This window comes from Prionailurus viverrinus, chromosome D2 (genome assembly GCF_022837055.1).
Source record: "Prionailurus viverrinus isolate Anna chromosome D2, UM_Priviv_1.0, whole genome shotgun sequence".
Taxonomy (NCBI): domain Eukaryota; kingdom Metazoa; phylum Chordata; class Mammalia; order Carnivora; family Felidae; genus Prionailurus; species Prionailurus viverrinus.
The window spans coordinates 12,005,668-12,020,165 of NC_062571.1; the positions used below are offsets into that span (position 1 = coordinate 12,005,668).

The 14,498-nt window shown below is 45.4% G+C and overlaps 1 protein-coding gene across 2 annotated transcripts in view; it reads right to left on the reverse strand.

Annotated features, from left to right (window-relative positions):
• Positions 1–3,095: 3,095 nt before the first annotated feature.
• ACTN2 (actinin alpha 2) overlaps positions 3,096–14,498 on the reverse strand; it is a 73,507-nt gene continuing 62,104 nt past the window's right edge. For both annotated transcript variants that reach the window (XM_047824849.1, XM_047824848.1), the window contains exons 16-21: positions 12,995–13,129; positions 11,684–11,863; positions 10,893–11,039; positions 7,380–7,445; positions 6,115–6,273; positions 3,096–4,463 (exon numbers count right to left, since the gene is read on the reverse strand). In XM_047824849.1, the coding sequence (XP_047680805.1) occupies positions 4,305–4,463; positions 6,115–6,273; positions 7,380–7,445; positions 10,893–11,039; positions 11,684–11,863; positions 12,995–13,129 (846 nt within the window). In that variant the 3' untranslated portion in view covers positions 3,096–4,304. The remainder of the gene's footprint in view (positions 4,464–6,114; positions 6,274–7,379; positions 7,446–10,892; positions 11,040–11,683; positions 11,864–12,994; positions 13,130–14,498) is intronic.

Consider the following 14,498-nt stretch of genomic DNA (forward strand, 5'->3'; position numbering starts at 1 on the left):
CGAACTCACGGACCGCGAGATCGTGACCTGGCTGAAGTCGGACGCTTAACCGACTGCGCCACCCAGGCGCCCCTAAGTTTATTTCTTTTTGAGACAGAGAGAGACAGAGCATGAACGGGGGAGGGGCAGAGAGAGAGGGAGACACAGAATCGGAAGCAGGCTCCAGGCTCTGAGCCATCAGCCCAGAGCCCGACGCGGGGCTCTACCGCGAGATTGTGACCTGAGCTGAAGTCGGATGCTTAAGTGACTGAGCCACCCAGGTGCCCCCCGGCATCGGTTATTTTAAAAAAGCATCCTTGGGGCACCTGGGTGGCGCAGTCGGTTAAGCGTCCGACTTCAGCCAGGTCACGATCTCGCGGTCCGTGAGTTCGAGCCCCGCGTCAGGCTCTGGGCTGTTGGCTCGGCGTCTGGAGCCTGTTTCCGATTCTGTGTCTCCCTCTCTCTCTGCCCCTCCCCCGTTCATGCTCTGTCTCTCTCTATCCCAAAAATAAATAAACGTTGAAAAAAAAAATAAATAAATAAAAATAAAAAAGCATCCTTGGTGAACCTCACATACATCTGGAGCGGAGGCACAGGAGTGGGACATGTTGAGGAAAAAAACAGGTCAGGGGAAGGAAATGTCCCCAGCAATGCTGCACGGACAGGACCTTTGAATTTTAAGGCAGCACAAGGGCTCTGAGCACCAGGAAGGGGCCTGGAGCAGACGGTACGCCCCGGAGCGGGGAGGTAATTTTGATGAGGGCTGGCATGCTTGGTTTTGGCCACTGGGCACCCGGGTGATTTTAAATTACACACTTAAATGCTGACCATAATCCCATTTCGTTGTTCATACCAAATATTCAAAAAGTCTCTTTCTCTTAACAGCTACTGTTTCTATAGCAAATCCTTCTCCATCTCTGGTAATGTAAGGACGCACCGTGACTTTTTATCGGTGTGTTTGCCACTGTGGTTTCCTGGCCATGAAAAAGGATTTGCAACGTGTACCTTGGTGGACCCCCAGGCATTTCTTCTCCTCCTATGTTTATCAGTGGGGATGTCTGCACTGCTGTGGGGATAACTTCAGAAAGACTTGAAGGCCCTGGGGAATCCTTGGCCAGAGATCCCCACTGACAAACCACAACCGCCTCCAGCTCCCGGTTTGAAATGAATGATGGTCTGTCAGTTTCTTAAGTATTGAGTTGTTAATAAATGTAAAAGGGAAATAAAACCTGTCTCCTTCGATGCTGGTTCTGTATAGAGCATGAAAATGCCCCACACAGGACAGGATCATCACTGCACAGGCCCATGGGTATTAAAGAACGCTCAAGGACACAGTGTCTTCCTGTCAAACAATCCAGGGAAACTATGGGTGAACTTTTGTCAGCTTGTTGACAGCTGGCAACTTCGCCTTAAAGTTCAAGTCTCTAACTTTGTATCATTTAGATTCGTGTCCTTTCACTTAAGGGCTGTAGGGAGGTCATCTCCAGCGTATTCCATGAACCTACATGAGTCAGGTACACAGCAGGAGAGAATCCCAAGCCAAATGTATCCATCTAAAACGAAGTCATTGCCAGGCATTTCTAGGTCAGCAACCAGACCGTGCCGGAGTTTGGCCATTTATATTTGTCCTACTGTTTACCTTTCCACTAAGAGCTTCTTTAATTTTTTAGACTTTTTAATTCTAACAATCCTTTCCTTTACCCCTAATCCAGCGGTTTTCAATTAAGCGTTATGAGAATCCTCCAAGGAGCTTTTAAAAACATAAGGATGTCCAGGTCTTAACCTGGACCTTCTTGAAACTCTGGGGTGAAAGCTGGATATGCACACATTTTAAAAATACCTATTAGCTTTCTGAAAGTGAGCTCCTAGGTAAAAACTCCTTCCTAATCCATTTAGTTTCCTGGTCCACTCATCTCTAACTGGGTCAACCTTAAATTCTTCATCTCAAATTCACCCTCTACCCAAAAAGCCCATCTCTGACTCTTCAAGGCAGACAAATACGAACTCAAACAAGGGTTTTAAAATATGATGGAGATTTTAAGTGATGAAGTTTGTGGTCAACCAAAGAAACGGGTTATTGTTTGGAGTGATAAAAAACAGGAATTCTTTTCTTTTCCTTTTCCAAATGAAGTTTAATTGATAATTCAGCTTCAGGAATAAAAATAACTTCTGAAATGAAGAGTATAAATATGTTTAGTGAGTGTTTTTCAGAGTTTATTTCTTTTCTTTCTTTCTTTGCATACAGTGCTGATCCATTCTCTTGCCTGAATGTTATAAAGAAATTAAAATTTTAGGTAGATGAGCTACCTATTCCCATCCTAAAACACCACAAATCCCCTAGTAGCCTCGAAGGCAAAACGCCTCCCCAGTTTTTCCGTAATGTTTATGGCTGGAATATAGCACCTGGTTGAAATAAAATAGGGACTCAGAGTTCACTTAAACATGACCCCAAAGGGGGCGCCTGGGTGGCGCAGTCGGTTAAGCGTCCGACTTCAGCCAGGTCACGATCTCGCAGTCCGGGAGTTCGAGCCCCGCGTCAGGCTCTGGGCTGATGGCTCAGAGCCTGGAGCCTGTTTCTGATTTTGTGTCTCCCTCTCTCTCTGCCCCTCCCCCGTTCATGCTCAGTCTCTCTCTGTCCCAAAAATAAATAAACGTTGAAAAAAAAAATTTAAAACAAAAACAAAAACAAAAACAAAAACATGACCCCAAAGGTGTCTGGGATTAAACTCATGGACTCAGATATTTCAGGAATTTGCAAACTACCAGCTACCTACAAAAACGAAGCCCATCCAATTAAATTTATAAAGGCTGAAGGTTCTAAATGGGCCAATGCCGTAAAAGTGTTAAGTTACCAGACAGTTATGAATGGAAAATACCATGTTTCTGTTGATGGAAGTCTATAAAAAATCTGAGGAAACACACTGTAGGTAATGAGCACATTACTGCTTTTCTAGTAACACTTTAACTGCTGTTTGCAACTGTTGTTGCTTGTTTATAATTCATTTCCTGATCGTTGAGGACCGAGGTACAAAAAGAATTCCTGCTTTATTCTCTAGAAGCTATCAACAAGAGGGAAGGAGCAGAGGGGGGGTGACAGCACACCGCAGTGCAAGCAGAAAAATGGATGAACATTGACAAAACCAAGGCGGTGCTGGGCACACGACGGGGTGTCCTCTGTGAGGAGGCTTCAGATGCAGACAGTGCCAGACTCCCAACCCGTCAGGACGTAACGTCTAATCCCGGCGGTGGATGCACACCACGGGCTCACGGAAACACCTGCTGCGCAGAATGCATTTACCCGAAGATATGTAAAGCTTCTGCAATGCAAGAACTTACCTCTGCCCCTGTTGAGAGTTAGGCCTTTCCTACTTTTTCCTAAGAACTCCTTCTTCCCAGGTCGTAAAACCAGAGGCGTAAGGCAGTTCGGCCTGGAGAGCTGGAAGGGTTCTAGTCTCTGACCTGTCCCCGGTTATGAACTGCTACCACAGACACTTGTTTAAAAACCGAGCACTTACGGATGGAGGACCTGTACTCACAAGCTCTAGAAAAAGCACAGAAACCTGGACTCAATAAATAATCCTTAAAAACTCATTTTATCTAGTGCTTTTTTTTCTTCCTCTCTGGCAATTAAAATGACTCTCGTATTTCCTGAGGAGGTCCCTAGTTTGGACGATTGTAAGGCATTGAGACCCACTAATTGACTACATAATCCTAAATAATGAAGAACTGACTATAATCTCTACTTAAAAAATTTTCAGTACTAGAGATCTTTCGAGTAGTTTGTTTTTGTTCCCTGGACAGTATTAAATTCAAATAAACCTAATCTTTGAATGAGCAGTAAAGTAAAACGCTAATAGCCCAAATATATTCCCCTAGGGATAATCACGTAAACACGTTAAATATGAAGAATATTTTTTAAAGTATCAAACGTTTACCTAATTGGTGATTTTGTTCCCCCCCGATCTTGAATCCTGGGTTATTTTGTAATTTCCCGTTTTTTACTTTTCTTCTGTCCCGGGGGCCTCCTAATTTCATACTACACAAGTAATTTGCTTTGCTTTATCAAAGAAAACAAGAAAAACCTGCTATCTCCTTGTATTTACCTAAAAATCCAGAAATAAAGAAACCTACTTCCAAAGCACGCTACCTCATACACTGTAGAAACTTAATCTCAGCCAAGTTACACTGCTGCCAATCACTGAGCTGCAAAGTGTTTCTTTCTCTCTCTCCTAACTTAATAAAGCTTGTCAAAGGTTCCAAGAAACCAACTGTGACTTCAGCTTTTATTGCGTTCTGATGGGATCAGTGGTTACATGGCCCCAGCATCACAGATCACTCTCCCCATACAGGGCGGAGGAGAACGCGGTGTAATCCAGGGCGCCAGGCACGCTGCCTGGCCCGGAGTAGGCGGGCATCCTCTTGATGCAGTACTGGGCCTGATCTGGTGGCAGCTCTCGACGGAGCTCTTCTGCCAGGATGTACGGCTGGAAAAAAAAACACACAAGTGTCGGTTAAGATCAGTGGCAGAAAACACAGGAATGTCAGTGGCGTTGATACTTACACATCGCCTGCATCTGTTGGATTTAAACAAAGGATCGAAGTCGGGGGGTCTAACAGGGGCGGTAGCAGACAATGGACGGAAGGCTGCGTTTCACTCCCGAGAGCGTATGTGCAAGGTGATTTGTCTTGTGGCCAGCAGGAAATCGTAATACGCTTCATAAAGGCAGAGGGAGGACTATCACCGGTATTTCTCAAAATGAGCCATAATGCAAGGGGAAAATACTACAGCCTAAGATTCACACTGGAAAGATAAAGGGACAGTTGCTTTATATCATACACTGATGAGAATATAGGGATGGTTACTTAACGTGATCAACGTTTTCTTTTTTTTAACGTATGTGATTGTGTTTTTAGGAAATGGAGTCATTTTCCTACTCAGTTTATTAAAAAGCTAACTTTGCCACTGGAGAAAACCTCTTTCTAAAGCAAAATAAAATTGACATTAGCAATGGATTTGTTTTTCTTTTCTTTTTTTTTGGCAAATGTCAAATGTCCAACAGGAAACAGCATAATTCTAGTAAAACAGACTGGCTGGGGGCAGCTGGGTGGCTCAGTTGGTTAAGTGTCTTGACTTCAGCTCAGGTTGTGATCTCACAGTTTGTGAGTTCAAGTCCCGCACCGGGTTCTATGCTGACAGCTTGGAGCCTAGAGCCTGCTTTGGATTCTGTGTGTCCCTCTCTCTCTCTGCCCCTCCCCTGCTCACACACTCTCTCTTTCTCAAAAATAAATAAACATTAAAAAAAAATTTTAAAAACCAGACTGGTTGGTGAGAGTCAAAAAAATAAATAGCAAATACACTATAACTTATAGTAGGTTTCTTATGGGGTGGGTGCATTAGATGAGCTTTGCTTTATTACCTCCTCTCCCTCTACCCCCACTCGCATGAGAACAGGATGAAATTTAAAATAAACATTATTGTTTTCAGGATAGTTTAACTTATCTGATGTTTTAAGGTAATAAGCATAGCCATGCTGATGTTTTAACACCCTAAATTCCTCTTCCCTCTCAGCCAGAACACAGAGTAAAAGAATCATGTCCCACATTGAATTTATACATACTGAGATGTTATTGTTTGGGGAATGAGATTCAAAAATCTTGAACATGCAATTAAACTCCTACTTCATTTCTAGCCCACACATAACGAAAAGCCTGCCAATATTTTAAATGACCGAATGGCTATATTTAACTTTGCTCCCGTGGTTGGGCACAAAGTTGAGGTCACTGATCCTTAAGAAAAGGTTCCCGGTTCCACGGTATCTGATTTGTGGGGCATCTACTGACCCAGAATGTAAAATGGCATTTAACCAGTAAAGCACAGAAAAAAACTCTACAGAATATGTACTTGGTTCCTTCTGTCAAATTCACGGTGAGGCCCACACAAAGTGCCAGGAACAGAATGTCTGTGTTTTCTCTGTTCTGTGTTTGACATCGTTAGGTTTACTTGCTGCTTTTTGATTTCAATGCTGATGTGATACAAAATATCAAAATGGTTTTTACTTGGCAATGCTGTTTCTTGTTTTACCAGATCAATGCACGGACTACCACAAAAGCAGAAGGAAATCTGTCACTGCAGACCTTATCAGAAGCCAGGATCCGGAAGGAGGCAATGACCTGCTCGGCCGTGTCCGTGTCCGCCGTCTCTCTAGTCATGAAGTCGATGAAGGACTGGAAGGTGACGGTGCCCTGTCCATTGGGATCCACCAGGGTCATGATGCGGGCAAATTCAGCTTCGCCCTGAGGCAAGGTTGCAAAGAAACATGTAATTCAACGGGACACAACCCTCCATGAGGCCCTTTTACCTCCCGACATGCAAATTCCTTAGCGTCTGAAAATTTAAATAGCGACTTAAGTTTATTGCCATGAAATGATGTTACAAGTTGCTGTAGCATCAAGCCAGAAGCTGCTGAAGGTCAGAATTCCTTCCTCCCTCTGACCCATGTAGCCTTCAGGCCTTAACATATTTCCAGAAGAGGAATTCAGAGAGAAAGAGAGATGGGCCTTTTCTCGGACTCCAATCAATCAACAAGAGTAACATTGCTAAATGGAAGGCAGTTCCGAACGTGGCTCTCACGATTTTTATTTTAAGGGTCTGAGAAGAACCAAAGTAGCTCATGTTCAAAATCCACATTGACGGGTAATAGAGAAGCCGGGGTATACTGTAAATGTAAGATTTTCTTAGCTGATTTAGTACTAAAAAAGTTTTTACCTTCTAAGATATTAGTGGGAAAAGCACTTTGAAAATCATCAGGCTACTAAATACCATTCAAGTGTATACACTTTATAAAGGATAAACTGTACAGTATATGAATTACATCTCAACATGTTAAATCATCAGAAGGGGTGCCTGGGTGGCTCAGTCGGTTAAGCATCCGACTCTTGATTTCAGCTCAGGTCTCCATCTCACCTCCTTCTAACGGTTCATGAGATCCAGCCCCATGCTGGGCTCTGTGTTGACAGTGTGGAGCCTGCTTGGGATTCCCCATCTCCCTCTCTCTCTGCCCCTCCCCTGCTCATGCTCTCCTTCAACTCCTCCCCCCCACCTCAAATAAATAAACTTAAAAAAAAAACAAACTTTAAAGAATAAAAAAAAAAATCATCAGAAAACTTCATGTTCTCTTCTTTTATTAGAAAATCAAAATCTGACCAATTCCTGAATAAACACACATATTCTGGCTCTGTGAAATTCTTTCTATACAGCAGCAGGCAAGCCTTCAAAAATACCCTATATGATGAAAGTGCACTGATCCAAAGTGTGCCATCATGATTTAAGTGAGTCACCTCCTAGAAGTCCAAAGCCAATAAAATATCAAATCTTAGTAAAATTTTCACTTCTGTCTTACCAAATCATAACCCATGGAAATCAAGCAGGCTCGGAAATCTTCATGATCCATCAGGCCATTCTTCCTCTGCCAACAAAGAAAATGAACAGAGAAGCTGAACATTAGGGACAAATCAATTAAGAATCCAGTAAGAGAAGGGCCATGTTGAGCCCTGCCGAAGAGACTGTAAAGGTCACTCTATTTATCAGGGGATGGGGCTAACACGGGAATGTTACAAAATAGTTTCTTAAAAAGGAAAACGGAGGGCGACGCCTGGGTGGCTCAGTTGGCGGAGTGTCTGACTTCGGCCCAGGTCATGATCTCCTGGTTCGGGGAGTTTGAGCCCCATGTCGGGCTCTCTCTGGTCAGCCCGCTTCGGATCCTCTGTCCCTCTCTCTCTCTGTCCGCCCCCCGCCCCTGCTCATTCTCTCTGTCTCAAAATAAACTTACAAAAAAAAAAAAAAAAAGGAAAAAAGAGGAAAGGGGGATAACCACCAGACAAAAATTAAAAGAGATTACACATGCAAGAAAGCAGCAGGAAAAAAACCACCTAGTGCCAAGAGAATGGCCCGGTCAGGAACTAACTACTGCCACCTACTGATGACAGATCACTAATGGTCCAGAGAAATGATCACGCTCTCATGGCCCCAGGAGGTCCTCTTTGTGAAGCTCCCGGAAGACACCAGCATTCCTAGGACTCCCACAATGGCACAGCAACCCCCAAATCACTCTCTGGCTCGTGGGCCAGGATGGAGCGGCCCTCCCACGCATCAGACAGCCATGCTCAGAAATGCAGTGGGCGTCTGTCCAGAGCAGCGTGCAAGAAGGCCCAAGGGGACGACGGCTGTCACAGCCGAGAAAAGGCCGGGTCAGGACAAACAGTGCCCTCAACTCTACAGATACCCAGGTGTCGCCACAAAGCCCTGGATGTGATAGGAAGTGTGTGCCGTGCTGAAGATTTTCTTGCAAGTATTGAGGAGACAGCTAAGGCTCAGCATCATTATGAACCTAAAAATAAGAAAACACCTTTAAGGTTATTTTTTGATATTTTCACTTGCCCATGAAATGGCCCGTCCCAGAAGCGAATGGCAAGTTCTGTTTTCCTATGGATGGAAACTGCACGTGTCTGTTCTCATGCCTGTGCCTGGGGCTCAGTCACTGACCTGCCCTCCTGGGGACATCCGCTAGTGCAATGCTTTCCTACCTCACTGACACTTATTTCAGGCTGACTTTCCTGAGTTCTCTTTCTCTGGTTCCTCTGCCTCCTTCACACACAGTTAATTCCCCACAGTCTGGGCCCTTCCCTCTTCCTGCTCTCCAGGCTGCCCTGCCACAAACACCAGCACGTGGGGACCCCTGCAGGGCTCAGCCCTGAACCCTCGCTGGGTTGCCAGCTGGCCAGGGCACCTCTTCACATAATGCTCACTCCACTTGCACGGCACTCCTGTTCTCATGCCCTCCAGGCTTAGAATATCCACGTTATTTGTAATCTCTCTCTCTCCTCCGCCCCCCAATCCTGTGGTCACGTCCTCCCCGATTTCTGTCTCAGCGAATCTCAGCTCTGCCCTCTCATCCTCACTTGTACCTCTGCTATGCCCCCGCCCAGGAACTCCCGTTCCTCTCCTCTCCCTTCTCCAAAAGCCTCCGGTCTGTGCCTCCACTCCCCGCCCCCTGCCATCCAGTCCAGTCCATCTTAGCCACTGCCGCCAGGCACGTTTTTCTGAAGCACAGCCACGAGCAGGTTACGTCTGTGCTCTGAAAGCCCAGCAAGAATTCCCTCAGGGCACATCCGCTGGGTCCTCTGCCATTCCTAACCCTTACTATTCAATGAGAGGACTCAGCAAAGTGGATCCACATTCCTGACACCTCTCCCCACTAAGTTCAAGCAAACGTCGTTCCCCCCAGGACATACACTTCTTAACATTTACACGAACTTTTGAACTTGGCAGGTCCTGGGGCGCCTGTGTGGCTCAGTCGGTTAGGTGTCCGACTTCAGCTCGGGTCTCGATCTCGCCGTTTGGGAGTTCCAGCTCCGCGACGGGCTGTGTGCTGACAGCTCAGAGCCTGGAGCCTCTCTCTCTCTCTCTGCCCCTCCCCTGCTCATGCTGTCTCTCTCTCTCTCTCTCTCTCTCTCTCTCTCTCTCTCTCTCAAAAACAAATAAACCTTAAAAGAAAAAAAACTTGGCACATCCTGTGTTGCCCTCCTTTGGACTTTAGTTGCAAAAGACCATCTCGTTATCTTGGACTCAAATAAATGTGCTTTTTGTGTGAGGTGGCCCCAGTGAGGGAGAGAGGTCCTCCAAGGAGCCCGGCTGGGTTTGTGCGGGGACAGCGATCCCTGACATGCACTTGAATGTATGGATCGGGTCAGCGGTGGAACATGTTCCTACGCAATAAAGCAGCGCTCACAACATGCTAACTTCTGTACTCATCTCTGTATTTCACTCTTTATTATGCCTCAGGCCCCGATCACAGGTCTACAGTCTGAACTCTTTGACAGGTGCATAGCCCAGAGGCAATTTTAAGAACCATCTACTGAAAACTGTAAAGCATACACAGAGTCCTGTTCAGAGTACTGGGATATCCTTTTTTACGGGATTTTTACCAAACGAAATGTGGCCTTAGAAGTCTCTTTTAGCCATTACGATAAGCAAACTGGGAATTTTCTTATAAAGACTTGGTTTTAGGGGCACCTGGGTGGCTCAGTCAGCTAAGCGTCAGACTTTTCACTCAAGTCATGATCTCACAGTTTGTGGGTTCCAGCCACTGTCAATGTCCATGCTGACAGCACAGAGCCTGCTTGGGATCCTCTCTCTCTCCTTCTCTGTCCCATCCCCACATGCATTCACTCTCTCTCTTTCTCCCTCTCTCTGTTCCTCCCTGACCCACACTTTCTCTCTCTAAATAAATGGATAAACCTTAAAAAATTATAATTGGTTTTACTTGCTATTATTCAAATAAAATACCAGGTAATATTTTAGAAACAGCACTTAACTTTTTATATGCCTGTACCATGCAAATGATCATCATTCTGTTGGTGCATTTTCCTTAAAACATGTCGTGAGTCAGTTTTATTAATTAAAAAAAATTAAAACAAGCAAACCAATTAAGTTTTATGTGTCAAAATGGTAGGTTAAGTTTTCATTAGGCGCTTTATCTAATTAGTTACTTAGGAAAAGTATCTCAGAATGTTGTCTTTGAGTCTTTAGAAAAGATCTAAGTCCAACAACCACATCTCATCAAGGATACACTTTTACTTGGAACAAATCTAGCTTTGCCATCAACTACAAAGGCATCCGTCAGGTGGTCTGCATAAAGGCACATGTGAACCTTGACTTCGAATCACCTTGAACAACGTCAGAGCCTAGCACATCATCTTTGGTGGCTGTTTTCATTTGGCATTAATTATCTGGTTTCCCTGTAATATCTATTGGGCATTAACACTTAAACTAATAGCACGAATATTATTTCAAATGCACTTTTTAACGTCCCCAGTATTGCTCTTCGAGTAACTACAAGGAGAGGTAGACGTACCCTGTCAAAGTGGTTGAAGGAGGCCCTGAACTCATTCATCTGCTCCTGGGTGATGCCTTTCGCGTCTCTCGTCAGGATCTGGGTCTCCACTTCATTGATGGTTCTGGCGATGGTCGTCAGCAGCACCTCCCACCCAACACGAATGTGCTACCAAAGCAAAAAGGAAATGATCAGCCCTGGGTCTTATCAGCCCATCAATCTTGCCTCCTCATTTTCATAGCCGGAGAGCAGACTCAAAGGGAGGTAAGTAGGGCTTACAAAACTTTCATTATTCCATTCTAATTTTTCACTCTTCCTAAGACTCTGTAGTAGGAAGTGCTCAGAAGTGAGAGTGGGGGTTCTAACGGTGGTGACTGGCACTTCGTAAACAAAACATACAATACAGAGTCTATTTGTCATTACAAATATCTTTCCATTTACCAAATAGCAGGAAGGGCCCTGGATTGCACCTGCTCACTCCAAGGACAGGAAATTGAGCCAAACTGGTAGCAATGTTAACCATATGTTTCGGCTTTCAAAGCAGTGCACTGGATTCATTGTCATGATGATGATGATGATGGTGATGGTGGTGGTGACAGTGGAAACCAACAATTTTATAGTGCTTGATCTAGTTCACAAAGCTTTTTCACATAGAGTGATGGGGAAGGCCTGAAGATCCCTAACTTCCACCGTGCAGAACTTCACAGGAACAGACACAGACAACTGTGGGGGGGGGGGGGGAACACCCCAAGAGAAGGTGAGATGGTCACAACTAAAAGCCACAGCGACCCCCGCCTGTGTGGCCGCTGTACCTCCATGGTGTAATTGGTGTGCTTGTTGTCAAAGACCAGGGCCTCCTGGATGAGCTGATGGTCTCCCTCTAGCTTGTCGATGTTGTTCTTGTAGTTGATGATGTTGTGCTCATACTGCTTCAGCTGGTTCATCTGGTCTTCCAGGGCTCCTGTGATCTGGATGGAGCTCCGGGCAATCTCCTGACGGAGGCAAGCGGAGGGAAGAAACGGGTGAGTGGGCCTCTACGATGACCGTGTGGGAGTCCCAGTCCCTGATGCTGCTGCAGACGCCATGCTGGCATTCAGCTGCAGCCAGAGTCATGGGATTTTCTCAGGTGGGGTGGGAAACGGGGCAGGACCACAGTGTGAAAGCAGCTCTGGTTATGATTCATCTACAGGGTGGGGAAAAATCAACCGAGAGCCGAAAGAGCAAAGCAGGAAGAGGGGTGAGCATTATCTCAGCCTCCTTCCACCAAAGATGGAAGCCTGCCTGGGTCAGCGCTGCCCTGTTCTGGAGGCAGCGGTGTGATGTTCTTCATGAAACGAGCTGTGGACAGATGTAAGACCACTGGAGAGTCAAAAGAATTTCTTACAGTTTTATGTGTTCTCCCTTTAAGAAAGAAGGTAACAATTTACCACCATAGGGAGGTTGGGAGAAACACAAGAAGGGCAATATATGTCTCTTGGCTGTTCTCAGGGATAAAATGAACCCAGAAATCAGTGTCATTCAAAGATCACTTTTCCTTAAATGTTCTGAAAATGCAAAATATCTGCTTTATTTTTTTTTTTTTAATTTAAGTTTATTTATTTTGAGAGAGACAGAGGTAGCATGAATCCGGAAGGGGCAGGTAGAGAGGGAGTGAGAGAGAATCCCAAGCAGGCTCCCAAGGCAGGGCTCGAACTCATGAAACCATGTGATCGTGATCTGTCCAAACCAAGAGTTGGACACTTAACCAACTGAGCCACCCAGGTGCCCTTGAAAATGCAATCTTTGTGACTCTTCACATGTCCTCCTTAGGGATGGATGGTTTAAAATCTAGGTCCCGTAGAAGCTAAACACTGAGAAAGAGTCCCATCATCCTTTTTAATGACACAATGAACGAATGGCAGCAAGAACAGCCTGGTCCCCGTTAGTGTGCCCCCCCCACACTGCACCAGTGTCCACAGGCCACAAAAGCTCAGGGGCCCAAAAGAGCAAAGCCCAGCATGACAGGAAGGGCCCTCACAGCCCTGAGTGGAGCAACCGGGAGCAGAAGAGGTGTCATCGTTGGGTCAACTCGGGGACTAATTTTGAGGATGGGGAAAAGCTCTCTGTGAAGGGCGCCACACTACCTCCATCTTGTTCTGGATCCACGGCCCGATGGCATTGGCCTGTGCAGCAAACTGGCGACGCAGACGCTCGTTGGCATGCTGACGGGCCAGCTCCTCCTGCAGGGACTGATCCCGGATGGGCACAAGCTGCTTCACCTGTCAGGGACCAAGGGCAACAGGGATAAGACACCAGCTTTCTTCCAACAGGAGTGACGGAGATATGTGCTGATAGTCCAGAGCGGAGGGGTGGAAACAGAGAGAGCGGAGGGGTGGAAACAGAGAGGGTGGAGTCTAGTCCTGATGGCCCCCCCAGTGCCTGCTGAAAACCTGGGTGCATCTGCATTAGGGACACGGACATTCCTCCAGCCAGGGGCTCCCTGCAGAGGATTTGTGAACTTGACTGAGGGAGAGCAGACATCTTTATTTTCACTATCTCTAATTGAAAGTTAGTGTTTCCTTCGATTACAAATGTGGGCAGCAAATCCACAGTAGTATTTAGCAGTACTGTGACTTGATCACAGTAGAAATCACAGACATTCTCATATAACATGAGTTCTCTGTGAATCCACAAAGGAGCTACCTCAGAAGTCTTTTTTGGGTCTTCTGCAAAACTGCTCCCACAGACGTTACCATTCATAATGTCCCTTTCACAAAAATCCATGTGTCCAATTTGCTTTTTAACTTCGCGCTGGGAGAAATGTTTGCCCCACTTGAAGAAATGACAGATTTCCCTTCTCTTCAGGGGAACTGCTTAGCTCAACATGTTTCCCTTTCCGTGTCGGCTGTCAGAAGGCTGCAGCTAAATGTGAAGTCAGTCCCTGTCTCCCAGATAAACGCTCTCCTTTCCACACCTGTTTTTCTCCTCTTTTGCACTGTTGATAATTATACAATTGTCGTACGCGTGTTTTTGTACGAAGCCACCTCAGATCCACTTGGTGGAATTATTCCTTGGAGGCCACGTAGTGGCACAGATAGCTGGGCTATCGTTTAAACCGTGAAAATCAATCTTTCTTAAGAGTAAGACAAAAAGGCTCAAATGATCCCATTTGGACTATAATTAAATCTGTGGACAGTTTCCCAAAATCTAAAGGGCTGCAAGTTAGCAGGAATACTTTCCCTCCCTAGTTTTCTGAGCAATTTTTCTGCATTTAAAATTTCACACACATTTGGGAAATGTCTACCCCACATTCTAAAAATTCTTTAATGAAGTTCTCTTACGGTAGGCAAGCTCGAGTGCACCCAATTTCCAGCTGGGGTTTTAAAAATGGTTTCCCTTATGGTATTAGCATCCTGGCCTATACTGATTTTGCCAACATCTTGTAAGATTTTCCTTAAAGAAAAACATTTCTGCTTTCTTTCCTTACAAACCTAAGACTGCCGAGTGGCATTTAAGAGTTTAACTTATTTCATCTGCTAGAAACAAGACAACTAGCCCAAAATGGAGTTACTTAGGCTAAGCCCCATGTCACCAACTGGAGAACTCAATTACAGTTTCAGGTTGCCCAGGAATGGAATCTTAAACTGG